The sequence below is a fragment of the Canis lupus genome, chromosome 7 (genome assembly GCF_048164855.1).
Source record: "Canis lupus baileyi chromosome 7, mCanLup2.hap1, whole genome shotgun sequence".
NCBI lineage: Eukaryota > Metazoa > Chordata > Mammalia > Carnivora > Canidae > Canis > Canis lupus.
The window spans coordinates 67789576-67810880 of NC_132844.1; the positions used below are offsets into that span (position 1 = coordinate 67789576).

The window sequence follows — 21305 nt, forward strand, 5'->3', positions numbered from 1 at the left end:
GGGAAAGTAGATGGCTAAATGTAGTGTGCAGTTTCATACAGATGTATAGTCTGTCCTGCATGCGTATTTCTTTTTTGTATGTATGTCTTGTCTACAAATAGTTAACTTCTCTTGAAACTTCCATGTTCCTGGACTTGTTTTGTTTTTTTAAAGATTTTTTATTTAATTATTTATGCATGAGAGACCGAGAGAGAGAGGCAGAGACACAGGCAGAGAGAGAGACAGAGACAGAGACACAGGCAGAGGGAGAAGCAGACTCCATGCAGGGAGACCGATGTGGAACTCGATCCCAGGACTCCAGGATCACACCCTGGGCTGAAGGCAGGCTCTAAACCGCTGAGCCACCCAGGCATCCCTGGAATTGAATGTTTTGACAGGCATGGAGTTGAAAGTCAATGAGGGCTTTCCAGTTCATCCTTACATGGGTATTCTTTTTTAATTAAGATGAATTATTGCATTTAGTTACAAGTCCTGTGGTATACATCTTTCCTTGTGTGTTTTCTTTCCTGTTTTCGTTTCAGGAGACTGAAAGCCTTTATGACCCAGGCATCTGTGGTACTTAGAATGCTACTCTAATTTTCTGTGCCACTGACAAAGTATCCAATTCTTATATCCTTCTTTTGTCTTCTTTCTGAAAATTTAGTAGGATAATTTGATACAAGTTACCTATATTTTAACAGAAAACAACACAGTGAATAATATACATGGGGAAGTAGTGGATAATGCTTTAAAATGATTTCTCATTTGGTGGATATGACAGTTATGTTAACTGAATTTTTCAGTACACTGTTGGTGAAATTTTAAGCGTATTCTCATTTTTCTGTTATGTCTCAGGTGTTTGCTGACTTGCACTTTGGAGAGTGCCTGCTTTATCTGGCATGTCCATAACAGAACTGTGTGTTCCCTCTTTGGTGTACCTGTGTAGCAGTTTACCCCCTATGGACAGTTCAGAACAGTGAGCTTTATCATAGATTAATATCCATAGCTACATAGTGATTTTAAATCCAGAATAAACCTAGAGTAGGGGAAAGAAGAAAAGGCTTTCTTATGAATAAAGTGAAATTTTCTCAGTGTGTCTTATAGGTTTTTTTAGGAATTGTCTCATCTTACTGCCTTTTTTCATATAACACTAGATCAAGGAAAAAGGGTTTTAAAAATTTGTTTTGTTTGCTTATAAAAATCTGTACCCCAAAGGACATAACTGGAATTAATGAAAGAGACTTGAAAAGTTCGGTTTATTTCTCTGTTCTTCCAGATTTAACTGCCTTTGAAAGTTGAAAACATTTTGTTGTTTTTTATTATTGTGCTTCAATTACTTGTGCTATCCTTTTCGTATGGACTCCATACTACTCAGAATTTTTGTGTGAGATTACTTGCATCCCTTGAAGTGTTAAAGCCAATTCCTTTAACAAATGAGACTTATAAAGGTAACTCAACTTAGAAGTTCTCTGTTTATTGAATTTTAGCATGCTGTTATTTACAAAGGGTAGGGTTAGAACCAAAAGAAAATACTTTAAAAAAAAAGATTCATTTGTTCATTTGATAGAGAGATGCTTGTAAGCAGCACTGGGGTGGGAATGGAGAGGGGCACAGGGGACGGAATCTCAAGCCAACTTAGCCTGAGGCAGAAGCCTGATGCAGGAGCCTGAGATCAGGACTTGAGCTGAGATCAAGTCAGATGCTGAACTGTCTGAGCCACCTGGGCGCCCCAGGAAAATGTTTTTTGATTGGTAATATTTTCATTTAAAAATGTAGCTGATCCTCAATTGATGAGCATTAAAAAGAAAGGCATTGTCTTTGGATGTGTGATAATACTTTCTCAAAACTTTTGTTTTTTTTTGTGGTAGTTGTGTTCACACACACACACACACACGCACACACACTCTTAAATGATTTGAAAGTAAGTAGCAGCCATCATGACACCTCACCCCTAAATAGTTCAGGTTGTGTCTCCTGAGAATGAAGATCTTATTCAACATAAGACCACAATACTGTATCACACTTCAGAAAGTTAATGTTGTAAAGTAATAATAATCTAATGTACAGTCTTATTTTTCCAAGTTTTTCTAATTCTCCCCAAAATGTACTTTTATAGCACTTTCATTCCCCTAACCCAGCACCCAGGGTTGTTGTATATCTTTAGTTTCCTTTATTTATTATTATTTTTTTAAAGATCTTGTTTATTTATTTGTGAGAGACACAGGAGAGAGAGAAGCAATTTCCCCAAGGGGAGCCCAATGCAGGACTTGATCCCAGGAGCCTGGGGTCATGACCTGAGCCTAAGGCAGATGCTCAACCACCGAGCCACCCAGGCGTCTTTTAGTCTCCTTTAAATAGGATAGGCCCCTTATCTTTTTGGGGGTGAAGGATCTTTCATAACAACATTTTGAGGCATCTAGGTCAATTGCCTCATACAACATTCCACAACTGATTTTGTCTTCTTCTTGATTAGTTTCAGGTTAAATAAATACTTTTGGTGGGAATACTATATGTCTACTTCCCATTATGTCACATCAGGAGGCACGGTGATAGCCGTTTGTGTTACTTTGATGATACACAGTTTGGTGATGCAAACCACTCATGCTAAGGGTACCTCTCAGATCACTTTATTGGAAAGTGTTTTTCCTTTATTAAATAATCTGTAGGTTCATACTTTGAGACTTTGTGGTTGTCCTACTCCCTAATAACCTTCAACCTGGTTATTTTAATTTGCTCATTGATTTAATTCAGGGTTTTGCCAGGGATCTACTGATAGATGTCAGTTTATCTATGAAGTCAGTTTATGAAATTCTTTGTGTAAATGTATTTTTCCAGAAATATGATTCATGACTCCCCCAAATATTTAAAAGATCTTTTCCCCTCTGTTTTAGGTGCCTTCTACAAGTACCCATGCATTAGAGAAATCTGTTAAAAGCAGTAGGCTATTAGAAGCTTGGAACCAACCCTGTTCATGTAATTTTCCTAATTATCTAGCCTAGCATCATATACAGCTGGGTACTTAATTTCTGTTGTTGTTTGTTTGAGAATGCTTTGTTCTGGCCTCTCCCTTATCCTGAGCCAAGCATTTGGATCTTTTGTGTTTGGTATAAACTGTACTAGAAAATAAAGCAAAGGGGCTTAGCCCCTGGTTTTTGGTGTTCTCTTTGAAGATTTTTGGGCACAGCAGAATTTGATTTGTGTCTTTGTTGACACTGAAATAAATTTAGGTCAATTGGAAATGAGTTTAAAACACTGCAGTGTACTATTATTCCATATTGACTTTAGGGGAGCTTTATTCATTATTAGTCTAATAGGGAATAGCTATAGAAGTGATTCATTCTTGACTTTCCCCGCTCAACCAGGAGAGCAGTGTAGAATTAATCATGGCAGCAGACAGTGAGGTGTGTTTTGTTTGATTGGCCCATTGGTTTGGTTTGCCATGCATGAAAAAGTGCTTGTCATTTGGGTGACTGATAGTAAGAGCCCACTTCAGAATGTATACTTCTAGAAATACACGTTATACCATTTAATCCAGAAGATCACCCTGTGAAAGTAGATATTATCCCAATTACATAGGTGGGAGAAAAGGCTTCGAAAAGTTAGAGATAGCCAACATCAAACATCTTGTAAGGAGCTCCAAATTCCTTGCTCTTTTCGTTTTAGCAGTCTGAGAGGTGGAGGCATTCTAGAGGATCTCAATATGAACAAAACATGGCCCTTGCTCTCAAGGTTTCTTTTAAATCCATCCAGTGTGTCTTCTTATAAATATATGATAGCACAGAAAAGTGCAAACAACTTCCAAGTATAGGGTCAGGATTGGTATGATGAAGGAAGAATTGAAGAGGGAGGAGTGTTTGGAGAAGAAGATGAGAGGCCAAAAGCATGGAGATGGGAAAGCAGTGGGCTTTGCTTTAGTTAGGAATTACTCTCGTTTGGCTCGAGCATGAGCTGCATGAAAGAAAGTAAAAGAAAGTGGTGGAAGCTAGACCTGTGAAAGATAAGTTAGGATCAGATTGTGAAGGGCCTCAACTGCCATGCTAGGGAAGAACCTCATTCTGTAGATATTTTGAGCAGGAGATAAAAAATGTAGCTCCAAAGAGGACCCATAATAAGCATGATAAATACTTAAAATTCTAAGTTATGATTTGTGCTAATCTCTTCACATACATTGTCTCATTAATGCCTCACAGTAACTCCATGAACAATGTACTCCATCCCTTTTACAGATGTGAAATTGAGGCTCAGCGAGATTAAGTTTGCAGGTGTTGGACAGATATTGCTGGAGCTAAGACTTGGACTGGGGTCTGTCAGCTTCTAAAGCCTGTTCTGTTTACCACTATGCTATATTGCCATTAAAAGGGAAAAAAGGTTTATTTATTTTTGAGAGAGAAAGTGAGAGGGTGAGTGTGCACAAGTGGCAGGAGGGGCAGAGGGAAAGGATCTTCCAGCAGATTCCCCACTGAGCGTGGAGCCTGATGTGGGACTTGACCCCATGATCCATGAGATCACGACCTGAGCTGAAATCGAGTTGGATGCTTAACTACTGAGCTAGCCAAGTGCCCCTGTATATTGTCATCTTAAAAATCAGATCACTTGATAAGTTCTTAATTCTCTGTCAAAAATATGACTATAGGAAAAAGACATTTTCAGAGTTCTAAAGTACTGCTTCTCGGTGTGTAATAATGTTAAGGAATATAATCACTACCAAACCTGATTTGTACTGCTCTCTAGTTTGGGACCAGTGCTGGATGGGAAATTAAAGAGTTGGATGGTGTTTTATGTACATACCACATGACATCAATACATGCTCATGACAAGTGTTTTTGCTTTCATTTTCAGCATTTAACTTTATTGGCCCTATGTAAATCTTAGATCAGGGAAAGCCCATACATATGTAGGGGCACTTTCAGATGTTCATAGCAGTGCTATTTTTCTAAGTTAAAATATGTTTCTTCTCAGCAGGTTTTCTTGCTTATAAAAGACAATGACTACTGATGAAGGTGCCAAGAACAGTGGAGAAAACCCAGCAGCAGCTGTGGCTGAACGTGGAGAGGATATCACCTCAAAAAAAGATAGAGGAGTATTAAAGGTGAGGTTACAAGGATGAATGACATGCAGGGAAATTTGCTGTCTGGAAGGATAATTTATAAAAATCTTTCTTTTTTTCTTTTGGCTGGAAGGTGGAGGTCAATAATGTTTATTGAGGCTTACCTAAGTGCTAAACACTACAACCATTTTTCATTTCATCTTCATGACTTGAAGTTTGTTTTAATCCCAAATTATATTTTAAAAATGGAGGGATCCCTGGGTGGCTCAGTGGTTTAGCGCCTGCCTTTGGCCCAGGGCATGATCCTGGGGTCCTGGGATCGAGTCCCACATCAGGCTCCCTGCATGGATCCTGCTTCTCTCTCTGCCTGTGTCTCTGCCTTTCTCTCTCTCTCTTTGTGTCTCTCATGAATAAATAAATAAAAAATCTTTTAAAAAAAATCCCAAATTATAGATGGTGAGACTGAGGCCCAGCCAGGTAAATGAATGGGGTCCAGATCCAAGTTATGTGTGACTCTAGAAGGCTCTGTCTCCCAGTTCTCAGAGCGTACACATGGGTTATTATTTTAACATAATATTTCAGTATATTAAAGCTAATTGGTGACAATTCAAAAGACTTAGAGGAAAAAGAAAAGGTAACTTGCTAAAGTTCAAAGGGATTTTTTTCACATGCAAATTGTTATTTGTGCAGTGAAGGTATTTTTTGAGATTTCATCAGAGAATATATCTTACCTTTGAATTAGCTTTCCTCATTAAAACACACTATATCTTTTTCACTCTATAATTAATCACATCTACATGTGTGTTTTTATTTGTGTCTCACAATGGTCTTGTGAGATAATCAGAGCACCTCTTGAACTTTCCATTTTATTTATGGAAGGTATATATTGGTATTCCAGGTAAGTAAATAAAGTGGAGCTGAGAGAGGTTAAATGAATTTAGTCATATTAGGTCATTATTTCTCCTACACTGTTGTTACTCATACAAGTTTGTATAGTTTTTTTTCTTGCTGAAAAGATTATCTTACACGTTCTAAATATCATCACTAAGCTGAATTTCAATATTTCCTTGTGTCAGCAGCAGCAAATGGGAATTTTTTAGTTTGTCTAGTCTTGCTTATGTGAAAGCTTTCTTCCTGTGCCTGAGTCTTCTGAATATACGTTTTACTGTTAGCTTGCCACGTACATGCAAAGCCAAATTTTGGGGACTTTCAACTCTGGAAATAGGGGTTTTATGTCTTAGAGTTATATACCGCTGTCTTTTTCCATAGGGCTTCTTCTTTTTTTTTTTTTTTTTTTAAGATTTTATTTATTTATTCATGATAGTCACACACAGAGAGAGAGAGAGAGGCAGAGACACAGGCAGAGGGCTAAGCAGGCTCCACGCAGGGAGCCCGACGTGGGATTCAATCCCGGGTCTCCAGGATCGCACCCCGGGCCAAAGGCAGGCGCTAAACCGCTGCGCCACCCAGGGATCCCTCCATAGGGCTTCTTAACCTGTATGAATTACCTATCCTGAACTCCAGGATGCTTCTAGAGACAATAGATATCTGCAGGCTGTCCTCGGCATCTCCCTGCTCTGGTTAAGTCCTTCTCTTTCATCTTTTCCATGCACCCATACAGAGAACATAGTCCCCAATATGCCTCCAGCCCTGTATTATTCCAGGGAGTAAATCCGATAAGATTTTTAGGTTTGTAAGAAACATTTTGGGATCCTAAGCCTTTTAAATCCTATAATTTATCCCTGTCTAGCACCATGGGGCTTTTGGTTAAGATTAAATAGGTCTACTAATTATATGACCTAGGGCATTTTAGTTAACCTCTCTGTGGTGAGATTTCCTCATTTGTAGAATTGGAATAATACTACCCACCTCATATAGTTATTGAGATTATATAAAGCATTTAGCAGAGTGCCTCATCTGTAGTCATGTCTTTTATTACTATAAAAGTAATAAAATTACATTGTGGAGCTGAATCAAGACTAGATTGTATCCTTAAAGCATCTACTTAAAGTAACTCTTCATGTCTTCCCATTTTTCCCAGTCTAGAGCCCCTAACAACTAACCTTCTACTCTCTGTTTTTGTGAGGTCAGCTTTTTTAGATTCCACATATAAATGAGATCATACAGGATTTTCTGTCACTTAGCGTAATACTCTCAAGGTCCATTCATGTTGTCACGATGGCAAGATTTTATTCTTTTTTTATGGCTGGATTAACATTTCACTGTGTATATAATATACATACTACATTTTCTTCATCCATTCGTTTCTCTGTGGACACTTAGGTTATTTCCATAGCTTAGCTATTGTACATAATGTTGCAATGAACATAGGAGGTACATATGTCTTCGTGAGCTAGTGTTTTCGTTTTCCTCAGAGAAATACCCAGAAGTGGAATTGCTGGATTGTATGGTAGTCCTGTTTTTAATTTTTTGAGGAATGGTCACACTGTTTTCCACAGTGGCTTCACTAACTTACATTCCCACCAACAGTGCACGAGTATTCTCTTTTCTCCAAAACCTCACTAATACTTGTTATTTCTTGTCTTTTTAATCTTAGCCATTCTAACAGATGAGGTAGTATCTTGTGGGTTTGACTTGCATTTCTCGATTGTTTTCATTATTTCTTTTTCAGATATATCCCTGTTATGAGTGTGTAGAAACACAGCTGATTTCTGTGTGTTGATTCTGTATCCTCCTGCTTTACTGAATTCATTAATGATTAGTTCTAACAGGTTTTTGGTGGAGCTGTGATAATGATTCTTTTCCTTTAAAGAATATCTGGACTTTTGAACTAGAAAATTGTAGAATATAAGCTTACAGTGTTTATGTGGTGATATGAGGGTGGGGCTGGGAGGATACATCTTAAGGAATTTAGGAGTGAATAACTGAATTCTTTATATAAAAATTCAGACTCTTCCCTAAAATGACGTTTCTTGGACATTAGCTACCATCCTCTGTTATCTAATAAAAATGATTAATTTGGCATAGGTGATTGACAGAATAAATTATGCCACCACATGCTTGGATTTGATATTCTTTTCCCAGAACTGACCAACTGCATTAGTAGTCTGCTCTGCCAAGAACAAAATAAATATACTGGATTTTATGACAGCTAGCTATTTTTCAGCCTGGAGCTTTTTTGGCATTTGCTTTACTAGAAAACAAGCTATTCAGTATCATATCAAACTATACAGTGATACTGTTTTTTTCACAGTAAATATTCCTCACATAATAAAAAGTATAACCTGTTATACCAGGAAATTGAGCTTTTTGAAATTAAACCAAACTAGTGGAATCTAGTCAAAAGGTAAAGTTTTTAGCAAAGGGTGGAAGTAAATAAAATCTCACCTTTGTAAGTTTGCTTTCAACTCCTTTTTGAATGTTTTTTTTTTTTTTAATTTTTTTTTTAAATTTTTTATTTATTTACTATAGTCACACACAGATTGAGAGAGAGAGAGAGAGAGAGAGAGGCAGAGACACAGGCAGAGAGAGAAGCAGGCTCCATGCACCGGGAGCCTGATGTGGGATTCGATCCCGGGTCTCCAGGATCGCGCCCTGAGCCAAAGGCAGGCGCCAAACCACTGCGCCACCCAGGGATCCCCCTTTTTGAATGTTTTTGAAAGTCTAATCTTTTTGGTCTAATTCAGTTTGTATATGAACTAGCTCTGTGTTTTGAGAGATTTTAGTGTCAAAGCATGAGTCAGGATCTCTTGGGTTATATTATTTTTAAATTTTTTAAATTAAAATTAAATTAAAATTAAAAAATTAAAATTTTTGTTAAAAAATTAAAAAAATTTTAAAAAAATTAAAAAATTAAATTAAATTTAAAAAATTTTTTGTTATTATTTTTTTTTTAAGATTTTATTTATCCATTCATGAGAAACACTGAGACAGAGAGAGAGGCAGAGACACAGGCAGAGGGAGAAGCAGGCTCCATGCAGGGAGCCCCATGTGGGACTCGATCTCTGGTCTCCAGGTTCACACCCTGGGCTGAAGGTGGCGCTAAACTGCTGAGCCACCCAGGCTGCCCTCTGGGGTTATATTATTATGTTATTTTGAGGGAATAGTGTGATTGGCAGTAAAATTAAATATAGCATTAAAGATTGAGAGTAGCATAGGACGATTTTCTAACAGTGAGGGTTATTAAGAGAACTAGCGGGGAGGCCTTTAGGAAGGACAGGTAATTATTAGTAAATCTGTAGGTAAAGTGGAATGGATTGTGCATCTCTGATCAGAATAAAATCAGCTCCTTTTTCTTGATGTTTGTCTTTTCTAGATTGTCAAAAGAGTGGGGAATAGTGAGGAAACACCAATGATTGGAGACAAAGTTTATGTCCATTACAAAGGGAAATTGTCAAATGGAAAGAAGTTTGATTCCAGTCATGATCGAAATGAACCATTTGTCTTTAGTCTTGGCAAAGGTAAGAGGGTATTTTTGGAGTTGTGTTTTGCTTGGATTTATTGCCATTTATATTACATAGGAGCTAGTGGATCAGAGGAGCTGGTGGATTTTTAGGAGGTCCATAATGTCAAGACTGTTTTTATAATAAAACTAAGATGTTGTTTATCTGTTTACAGTGTTGGCAGTAAAGTCTACTGAAGGTGCACAAGCTGCAGTGGTAAAGGCTGCTGGTGCCCTGGTGCAATTCTAGGCGGTGGCACCAGACTATGCTAGCAATCGTATATGCTTCGCTGCCTTTATGCACTGTGTAAATAAGGATCAGAAAGGAAGCCAGTTTCACTTGGTGTCCTCGACAAAGCATAAAAAATACTGATTTTATTAAATCCTGATCTTTGAGTTTCACATTGTTTTGCTGTTTTATGACAGATGGGGAAGCACACATGGAGCACTTTTGCATACCCGAGTGTACTGGTTATCTCACGAAGTACCTATGCACTTAACTTGAGTGCATTTTTTTTATAATAATCATTTTTCTTTAAAAGGGCAAACTGTCGTTGTTTAGACTTGATTATATAGTATTTGGCAGATACTTTCTTAATAATGAATGAAATGGGGCAGCCCCGGTGGCTCAGCGGTTTAGTGCCGCCTTCAGCCCAGGGTGTGATCCTGGAGATGTGGGTTCGAGTCCCACATCGGGCTCCCTGCGTGGAGCCTACTTCTCCCTCTGCCTGTGTCTCTGCCTCTCTCTCTGTGTGTCTCTCATTAATTAATAAATAAATACAATTTTAAAAAAATGAATGAAGTGAGCCTGTCACTTCAAGGAAGACAACTGACAGTATGTCTTACCATTGAGTTTTCAAATAAAAATTACAGTTTTGGGAAATTTGTATCTGCCACTGGGAGCCTGACAACTTCCTCAAACTTAAAAGACTTCTGATGAGATCCGTGGATATCAACGAATGTGATTTTTAAAATATTATATGATGTCATTCATTTGGGGAATATAAATAATAGTGAAAGGGGATAGAAGGGAAGGGAGAAGAAATGGGTAGGAAATATCAGAAAGGGAGACAGAACGTAAAGACTCCTAACTCTGGGAAATGAACTAGGGGTGGTGGAAGGGGAAGAGGGTGGGGGGTGGGGGTGAATGGGTGACGGGCACTGAGGGGGGCACTTGACGGGATGAGCACTGGGTATTATTCTGTATGTTGGCAAATTGAACCAATAAAAAATAAATTTATTATAAAAAAAATAAATAAATAAAATATTATATGATGAAATGTGTTAACATTTGGAAGATCTGTCTAACTTAGTGAATCAATATTTTCCCAATACAAGCTGTTACAAAATCACTCTTGACTAAAAGATCCATTCATTGTGCAAGCTAGACCAGTGGATTTTAATGTAATATGATATGAAAAATTCATTGATATGCTTTCAGATTACACATTGCAGCTTGTGCACTTGTCCAACTTTGATGCCATATGAGATGATTATAATCATAATTATCTGAAAAGGCTGTTAAAGTACTCCCATCTTTTCCAACTATCTATTTTTGTGGGTTTGGATTTTTTCTTAGAGTTAAACCAAATTTGTAACAGATGAATGCAAAAGTAGGTATGAGAACCTGGTTGTCTTTTATTAAGTTAGACACATTTTACACTTGTAAATTTATAAAATGCTGTTCTCACTAATAAATTTTTAAAAATTATACTTTTCATAAAAAGTTGTGTTAACATATAATGAGGTTATTACTATTTTTCAGTGAATTGGTAAATAACTTTAATTTTTAATGTGGTAAATATCAGTAAATAGACAAAAGCTCCTTGGGGTCCTCAGTTTTTAAGATGTAAAGGAGGTCTTGAGGAAAAAAGATTGGAAAACCACTATTTTCAAGTCTTTTTTTTTTTTTTAAAGATTTTACTTATTTACTCATGAGAGACACAGAAAGAGAGAGAGAGAGAGGGGCAGAGACACAGGCAGAGGGAGAAGCAGGCTCCATGCAGGGAGCCCGACGTGGGGCTCGATCTTGGGACTCCAGGATCACGCCCTGGGCCAAAGGCAGGCTAAACTGCTGAGCCACCCAGGCTGCCCTATTTTCAAGTCTTAAATGTGATTTAAACTAATTAATTAGAAAAAAATACTGATTTATTTTCAAATGCTTTTAAATAGCTTTAGTTAATTTAGCGTTTTGTTTGTTTGTTTGTTTGTTTGTTTTTAAAGTCTTGTAAGGACAATAATAGCCTATACATCAAATGGAACTTTGTGGGCCATATGGCTTATTGAAAGGTAGTGGCTGAATTACCAATCCTTTTTTAATTCTTATCTGTTACAGATATAACAGATTTCTAGTTTATTCCCAGATTAAGTGTGGGAGAAAAGGAGTAATCCCCCTGTCTACCACCGTGGCTCAGTATTGACTATCATCCCCCCCCCTTTTTTTTTCTCATTTTACCATCTTAGATGAATTGTTAGTTAAGCATGGATCTGGGAAAGGAAATAGCAAGTGAGGAACTGTGGAATTAAGCTCTTTTCTGCCTCTCTTCTGTGCTGCCTTCCCTGGTACTCTCAGGCATATGTCTGGGTGACTTCTGCTTCCTGTCCAGCTGTACTCTTTGCAAGCTCTGGTACTTGGCTCTGCCACTGTTCCCTTCTCCTTTGGGCCTTTAGTGAATCAGTGGTTCCTGTGAGATTAATCTTTGTGTCTCAATACAATACAAATCAAAATCAAATACAGATTCTTTCTTAATAAAGCAGATGATGGCTGACAGTTAAATTAGAATTTGTCTCTTTTTTGTTGATTTAGGGATGTGAACCTTCAGGGCCAACAGCATGAGTGTGGCATCAGTATTTACTTTAGATGACCTCAGAGTAAATGGCCTCATCAGAAATCTTAGACATCTTTGTTCCCACTGCCCCGCCCCCCAAACCCTTACTCTACCCTTTGAATTTCTGTCTTGAAGAAGTTGATGGATTTAAAATAAGATGCCTTCTTTCAGCAGCTGTCTTTGTAAGAAGAGTTAAGAATTGTTAAGAAAAAAAAATTGCTGAGAACTTACACTCCCATTTTCTCTACCCTATGATGAATGAGTCTTTTCTGTTTCCTAGGATTTTGATCAAAATGAAGAAAAGTAATATAAGTGATTTTATATTGAGCTCTCTTGATCTCTTGTATTGCACCTCTACCAAGGGAATAAATAGAAATATTTCAGTGGAAAGTCACACTAATTTGGGGATTCTGTTGTGACTTTTGTATTTAAAATAGAGTTGTGACAGTTTATCTGTAGAAAATTGCCATAAAAATACACATACCATATATATGTACATCCATATACATTTGAGCTTTACCTGAGTTGTGTGTATATGTGTCTTTCTTTCTGTACCATCTTTTAAACTCTGTGCCCTACCTCCATTGTTTGTAAAATCATGATAATGATAGTATATACTTTTGTATATTGAAGAGTAAATAAGATATTGCACGCCATTGCTTAGCACATAGTAAGCACTCACATGTTTATTACGTTGTTATAGCATTAGAATTATTGACTGGCTTTCTAGTGGAATGGCAAAAACTGTTCTATAGCAGTTTGGGTCCTAACTCTGCTTACTATTCCTGTATACAGACTTTTTGAAATAATGCTTTACCATCATTTTTAGCCTCAGGAAATCTGGAAAGACAAAAACTGAATAAGACAACTGATTATTACCACTTCAGAATATGTTACACAAATTAGAATGAAGAGATGATGGTTTCTTTTCTTGAGTTTTCTTTCTCTCTCTCTCTCTCTTTTTTTTTTTTTTTTTTTTTTTTAGTTTTCTTAACTAAATACTACATGTTCTGGGACGCCTGGGTAGCTCAGCAGCAGTTGGGTGGCTGCCTTCGGCTCAGGTTGTGATCCTGGAATCCGGGATCGAGTCCCGCATTGGGCTCCTGCGAGGAACCTGCTCCTCCCTCTGCCTGTGTCTTTGCCTCTCTCTCTTTCTCTCTCTCTCTCTCTCTCTCTCTCTCTCTCGAATAAATAGATAAATCTTTAAAAACAAAATAATAAATAAATAAATCTTACATGTTCTGAATTCCTAGAACTGTGTTCATAACTCATTTTAAAAGAAGTCAAAATAAGGACTCAGGATTCTCCAATATACTTCCATAGTAGAAGTTCTGGTTTTTCCCCCTCCCCGCCTCCCTCCAACAAATATATTATCAATAAAATTGGGAAGGGATAGATTTGGTGGATGAAAGAATTCTTTCTTTCAGTTCTTCAAAGTAAATCCAAGCACACCAAGGCTTTGCTCCTCCCCTAACTACCCTTATCAAGGTCTGATGATTTCTTATAGAGGGCTACTTCAATGAAGTTGGTTTGGGTGTTCTTGGTATGTGACAAACATGATTGGGAATTATGAAGATAAAAATCCTATCTGTTATATTCTTTCCCCAGATTTGAGAAGCGAAACAAAGAAACCCATCATTTTGGATTCTCCACATACCTACACTCTTACTACTGAGATTAAGCAATAATGAAGTAAAACAAAACAAAACAAAACTATAATGAAGTAATATCAGCAATCTGCCTATAACATTAATATAATCTTCTGTGCTGCATTATGCTAATGAGCATATTAGAGTAAGAGGAAAAAAATATATGTTGGAAGACTAATAGCTAATACTTTTTAAGTGCTTGTAATGCCAGACTAAGGGCCTTATGTGCATTACCTCATTAAATCCTCACACCAAGCCTATTTAAAAAAAATTTTTTTATTGCAGTCCAATTTGCCAACATTTAACATAACACCCAGTGCTCATCCCGCCAAGTGCCCCCCCTCAGTGCCCATCACCCAGTCACCCCAACCCCCACCCACCTCCCTTTCCACTACCCCTTGTTCGTTTCCCAGAGTTAGGTGTGTCTCATGTTTTGTCACCCTCACTGATATTTTCACTCATTTTCTCTCCTTTCCCTTTATTCCCTTTCACTAATTTTTATATTCTCCAAATGAATGAGACCATATAATGTTTGTCCTTTTCCGATTGACTTATTTCACTCAGCAAAATACCTTCCAGTTCCATCCACATCGAAGCAAATGGTGGGTATTTGTCATTTCAAATGGCTGAGTAATATTCCATTGTGTACATAGACCACATCTTCTTTTTCCATTCATCTTTCAGTAGACATCGAGGCTCCTTCCACAGTTTGGCTATTGTGGACATTGCTGCTATAAACATCGGGGTGCAGGTGTCCCAGCGTGTCACTGCATCTGTATCTTTGGGGTAAATCCCCAGCAGTGTAATTGCTGGGTTGTAGGGCAGATCTATTTGGAACTCTTTGAGGAACCTCCACACAGTTTTCCAGAGTGGCTGCACCAGTTCACATTCCCACCAACAGTGCAAGAGGGTTCCCCTTTCTCCACATCCTCTCCAACATTTGTTGTTTCTTGTCTTGTTAATTTTCACCATTCTCACTAGTGTGAGGTGGTATCTCATTGTGGTTTTGATTTGTATTTCCCTGATGGCCAGTGATGCGGAGCATTTTCTCATGTGCTTGTTGGCCATGTCTATGTCTTCCTCTGTGAAATTTCTGTTCATGTCTTTTGTCCATTTCATGATTGGATTGTTTGTTTCTTTGCTGTTGAGTTTAATAAGTTCTTTATAGATCTTGGATACTAGCCCTTTATCTGATACGTCATTTGCAAATATCTTCTCCCATTCTGTAGGTTGTCTTTTAGTTTTGTTGACTGTTTCTTTTGCTGTGCAGAAGCTTCTTATCTTGATGAAGTCCCAATAATTCATTTTTGCTTTTGTTTCTCTTGCCTTCATGGATGTATCTTGCAAGAAGTTGCTGTGGCCAAGTTCAAAAAGGGTGTTGCCTGTGTTCTCCTCTAGGATTTTGATGGAATCTTGTCTCACATTTAGATCTTTCATCCATTTTGAGTTTATCTTTATGTGTGGTGTAAGAGAATGGTCTAGTTTCATTCTTCTGCATGTGGATGTCCAACTTTCCCAGCACCATTTATTGTCACACCAAGCCTATTATTATTTTTTGGATTCTTTATACAATCTATTTAGTATCTGTTAGGTGACAGTCATATTAACATTTGTTCTAAGAATTTTTGAGTTTTTTAAAATTGAGGTGGCATTTGCCTGTAGTAAGATTTACCCCTCTAAGAAAGGTAAAGCTTGGTGAATTTGGTAATATTTCTGTAACTACTACCAGCCATCAATATGGACCAATTTCCTCACCCTGAAAAGTTTTCTCATGTTCTTTTGCAGTCTCTGTCCTTCCTGGACCTTGGGGCCCATGCAGTCACCAGTCTGGTTTCTGTTATTATAGTTTGCCTTATCCAGAATTTCATATGAATGGAATCATATGTCATTTTTGGTATTTACCTCTTTCACTTACATAATGATTTTGAGATTCATGAATGTTGAATTGCCAAGTAGTATTCCACAGTATAGAAATAGCACAATTTGTTCATACATTCAGAAATTCGACATTGGAGTTTGGGGCTATTATGAAACAATGTTTTTATGAGCATTCACATTCATGTCTTTGTGCGGGTATATGTTTTCATGTGTTTTGAGTAAATGCCTGAGAACGGACTTGCTGGACATATAGTAAGTGTATGTTTATAAGACATTGCCATACCATTTTGCATTTGCACCAGCAGTACATGAGAGTTTAAGTTTTTCATACCCTTGCCAGTCCTTAGTATGGTCAGTCCTTTTAACTTTAGCCATTCTAATGGGCATGAAATGGTATCTCATTTTGGTCGTTTGTATTTCCCTGTTAACTAGTGATATTGAGGGTATCTTTTCCTGCACTTAGTGGGCATTTATATATTTTCTTTTGTGAAGTATCTGTTATTTTTTATTATTTTATTTTATTTTATTTTATTTATTTTTTTTTTACTTAAAAATTTTTATTTATTTATGATAGTCACACAGAGAGAGAGACAGAGACAGAGACATAGGCAGAGGGAGAAGCAGGCTCCATGCACCAGGAGCCCGATGTGGGATTCGATCCCGGGTCTCCAGGATCGTGCCCTGGGCCAAAGGCAGGCACTATACCACTGCGCCACCCAGGGATCCCTATTTTTTATTATTTAAAAAAAATCAGTTAGTTATGCTCAACACAACAAGCACTTTATCAGATTTTCCAACTATGTTCTCACAGTGTTTGGCTTGCCTTTTCATTTTAATTGGTCTTTAAAGGAACACAAGTTTTAATTTTGATGAAATCCACTTTGCTAATTTTTTTTTTTTTTATGGTTTAGGTACCTACCATAATTAACCATTTTTATTTTCATTTGGTTCTGTTTTTTTGTTTACATATGAGGAAACTATGATACAGGGAGATAAAGTAATTAGCCCAAAGTTATACAATAAAGTGGTAGGGCCAGGATTCAAACTCAAGCAATCTCTTCGGAGTTATATTAGATCTTAAGGCTTAAAACTAGCTCAAATCAGGTACAAAAATAAAGTAGGTTCTGGTCCAGCAGAATTCACTGAGTGCCTGCTGTACAACAGATACTTTTCTTACAAGAATGATAGAGTTAATAGGTTTATCAAAAGCAAAATATTTGGGATCCCTGGGTGGCACAGCGGTTTGGCGCTTGCCTTTGGCCCAGGGCACGATCCTGGAGACCCGGGATCGAGTCCCACGTCGGGCTCCCAGTGCATGGAGCCTGCTCCTCCCTCTGCCTGTGTCTGTGCCTCTCTCTCTCTCTCTCTCTGTATGACTATCATAAATAAATTTAAAAAAATTAAAAAAAATATTTGCTGTTATATGCTTGATATTACAGGTTGGATTCCTATTTTGAAAAGTTTATTTTTATTTATTTATATATTTTTAAAGATTTTATTTGTTTATTTATGAGAGAGAGAGGCAGAGACATAGGCAGAGGGAGAAGCAGGTTCCATGCAGAGAGCCCGATGTGGGACTCCATCCCGGGACCAAGGGATCACGCCCAGAGCCAAAGGCAGATGCTTAACTGCTGAGCCACCAAGGCATCCTTTCTTAGTAATTAGAGAAATGGCAAAAATGAATATAACAGAAGACATATGAACACTTTAAAAGAATCTTAAGATGTAAATAGTTCAATTCATAATCAGATACTTTTGGTAGGGAGTAGAGATGATTATCAGAGCCCTTTTATAAGACCTTTTAAAACAAATAATTCATAAGAGGGAAAAATAGGAAAAACTAATTTGCTTTATCTAATATGAAAAAAGGAAGACATTCTCAATATTATATTTAATGATATGGAATTTTTTTTTAAATAGAAAATATTAGCAAAATACACATAGAGTTAGAATACCAAGCAGAAATTGCTACTAAGTCCTGGAAATCTTCAATGAAGATAAAGCAGGAATGAATCAGATGGGTTTTTAATTATCTGAAACTTGCTAGTGACTAGCCTTATATTTAAGTGTTTATCAGCTTTTATGTTTTGAAAGAAAACCCTTTTACAATGAAAACATTTTATCTTTTTTGTCCTTCTTTTCTATTCCCATATGAAAAAGTGTTTTTCTGTATAATGCCATATATCTTCCATCCTATAATATTTTAAGTATGCTCATATTTCAAATGCATACCTTTAAATGTTTTATGGACCAATCAGTAGAGAAAGGACAGTCTTCTCAATGAATGATGTTTGGGGAAGCTGGATATTCACAAAAGAGTGAAGTTGTACCCTTTACACCATATATACAAATTAAAATATGGATCAAAGACCTAAACACAAGACCTAAAACTATATTTTTTTAGAAGAAAACTTAGAGGAAAAGCTTCATGAAATTGTATTTGGCAATGATTTTTTGGATGTGACACCAAAAGCAATAGCAACAAAAGTAAAAAATACATAAATTGGACATCAAAATTTAAAACTGCTTCAAAGGATACAATAACAGAGTGAAAAGGCAACCTACAGAATGAAAGATTGTTTGTAAATCCTATTTCTGACAAAGAGTTAATATCCAGAATTCATATTGAACTCTTATAATTCAACAACAGGGAAAAACCCCAAATAAACATTTTAAAATGGGCAATGAACCTAGACATTTCTCCAAAGATCTATAAATGGCTTACTAGCATATGAAAAGATGCTTAACTTCACCATTCATTAGGGAAATGTAAATAAAAACTGCAGTGGGAGGGATACCTGGGTGGCTCAGTGGTTGAGTGTCTGCCTTTGGCTCAGGGCATGATCCTGGGGTCCTGGGATCGAGTCCTGCATCACATTCCCCGCAGGTAGCCTGCTTCTCCCTCTGCCTGTGTCTCTGCCTCTCTCTCTGTGTCTCTCATGAATAAATAAATAAAATCTTAAAAAAAAAAATGAAGTGAGAGAGCACCTCACACCCATCAGGATAGCTGCTGTCAAAAAAAGGTAAGAAAAGGGGATCCCTGGGTGGCTCTGTAGTTTAGTGCCTGCCATTGGCTCAGGGCGTGCCAATGATCCTGGAGTCCTGGGATCAAGTCCTGCATCGGACTCCCTGCATGGAGCCTGCTTCTGTCTCTGCTGGTGTCTCTGCTCCCACCCCCCTCTCTGTGTCTCTCATGAATAAATAAATAAAATCTTTTTCTAAAAAAGTAAGAAAATAACAAGTGTTGGCAAGGTTATGGAGAAATTGAAATCCTTGTGCACTGTTGGTAGAAATGTAAAATGGTACAGCCATGATGGGAAATAGTATAACAGTTCCTCAAAAAATTAAACATAGGGTTACCCTATGACTCAGCAATTTTACTTCTGGATATGTTCCCAAAAGAAGTGAGAGCAGTGTTTCAAAAAGATAGGTATATGCTCAGGTTTGTTATCAGCATTATTCATTATAGCCAAAAGCTGGAAGCCACCCAAGTGTTTATCTCTAGCTGAATGGATAAATTGTCATACACTTGTTCACAGAGGAATATTATTCAGCCTTAAAAAAAAAAAAAAAAAAAGAGGGCACTGTGACACATGTGACATCACTAATGAAATTTGAGGATACACTAAGAAAAGCCAGTCATGGAAAGACAAACACTATAGGGGGTACCTTGCTGGCTCAGTGGGTAGAGTGTGTGACTCTTGATCTCAGGGTTGTGAGTTCGAGCCCCACATTGGGTGTAGAATATCTGGTGGAAAAAAGACAAATACTATATGATTCCTCTTATATCTAGATGAATCTAGAGTAATCAAATTCACAGAAATAGTAGAATGAAAATCTTGCCAGGGACTTGGGGCAGGAGGAAATGGGAAGTTGTTCAATGGGTAGAGTTTTAATGTTGCAAGATGAAAAAGTTGTAGAGACTGGTTGTACAACAATGTGAATATACTTAACAGTACTGATCTGTACACTTAAAAATGGTCATGATGGTAAATTTTATATGTATTTTACCACAATTTTTAAAAATTTAAAATGTTCTAAAGTGGTCACTATAGTTTGAAAGTATTCCATGATTAAATTAAAATTATATTTTATTAAAATGTGTTACATGATTTAAAATTCTTTCCCTTTATTTTTATAAATCTATTTATTTAAATTCCAGTATTATTATCATGCAGTATTAGTGTCAGGTATACAATATAGTGATTCAGCAATTCCATACATTCAGTGCTCCTTGTGATAAGTGTACTCTTAATCCCCTTCACCTATTTTACCCCATACCCCCATCCACCTCCCTCCTAGAACTACCAGGTCTCTATATTCAAGAGTCTGGGGGGTTTTTTATTGTATTTTCCCTTTGTTCACTTATTTTATTTCTTAAATTCCACATATAAGTGAAATCATACGGTGTCTTTTTTCTTATTTAGAGAGGGGGAGGGGTGGGGCAGAGAGAGAGAATCTTAAGCAGGCTTCACACCCACTGCAGAACCCAACATGGGGCTCGATCCCATAACTGTGAGATCATGACCTGAGCCAAAATCAAGAATCAGACACTTAACCAACTGAGCCACCCAGGTGCCCTGCTGACAGACTTTTTTCACTTAGCATTGCATCTTCTAGATCCTCCATATTGTTGCAAATGGCAAGAATTCATTCTTTTTTATGATTAACATTCCATTGTGTGTATGCGTATATATCCATCTTTATCTACATCTTTATCCATTCATCTATCGATGGACACTGGTTGCTTTCATTAAAATGTGTTGATACATTTTTTAATAGACCTTATTTTTAGAGTACTCTTAGGTGCACAGTAAAATTGAACAGAAGGTATAGATTTCCCATATACTCCCCATCCTCACACTTGCATAGCCTTCCCTCGCCCCTTTACAACACACCCTATCAGAGTGATACACTTGTTAAAATTGATGAACCTACATTGAACCTATAAAATTTTTAAATGAGTTTTTAAAAAATATTTTATTTATTTATTTGACAGAGCACAAGTAAAGGGAGCGGCAGGCAGAGGCAGAGAGAGAGGGAGAAACAGGCTCCCCACTGACCAGGGAGCCTGATGCAGGTCTCCATCCCAGGACCCTGGGATCATGACCTGAGCCAAAGGCAGATGCTTAATTAACTGAGCCACCTAGGTGCCCCAATTTTATGGTTTTTTGTTTGTTTGTTTGCTTGTTTGTTTTAGAGAGGGAGTGGGCAGGGAGGGGCAGAGAGGGAGAGAGAATCCCAAGCAGGCTCCACATCCAGTCCAAAGCCTGATGATGCCTGACACGGGGCTCAGTCTCACAACTTTGAGATTGTGACCTGAGCTGAAATCAAGAGTCACATACTTACTGAGCCACCCACGTGACCCAAAATTTTATATTTTAAAATGTATTCTTTGATTACACTTTGCAGAAGGAAGAAAATAGTACAGTTCGTTGCCTTTATACTGGGCTTTTTGTATACTTTTAAACTTTTCCAATTGCCTATAGTCAGATATATATAGAAAGCATTTGAGCTTAGGA

The 21305-nt window shown here is 37.4% G+C and overlaps 1 protein-coding gene across 14 annotated transcripts in view; it reads left to right on the top strand.

The window, feature by feature from the left end:
- The window catches only part of FKBP5 (FKBP prolyl isomerase 5), a 136683-nt gene that overhangs the window by 70486 nt on the left and 44892 nt on the right, over positions 1 to 21305 (top strand). For 8 of the 14 annotated variants that reach the window (XM_072833300.1, XM_072833292.1, XM_072833302.1 and 5 more), the window contains 2 exons: positions 4939 to 5068; positions 9303 to 9447. In XM_072833300.1, coding sequence (XP_072689401.1) covers positions 4964 to 5068; positions 9303 to 9447 — 250 coding nt within the window. In that variant the 5' untranslated portion in view covers positions 4939 to 4963. The remainder of the gene's footprint in view (positions 1 to 4938; positions 5069 to 9302; positions 9448 to 21305) is intronic. The other 6 variants (XM_072833296.1, XM_072833303.1, XM_072833291.1 and 3 more) reach the window with 1 other exon arrangement.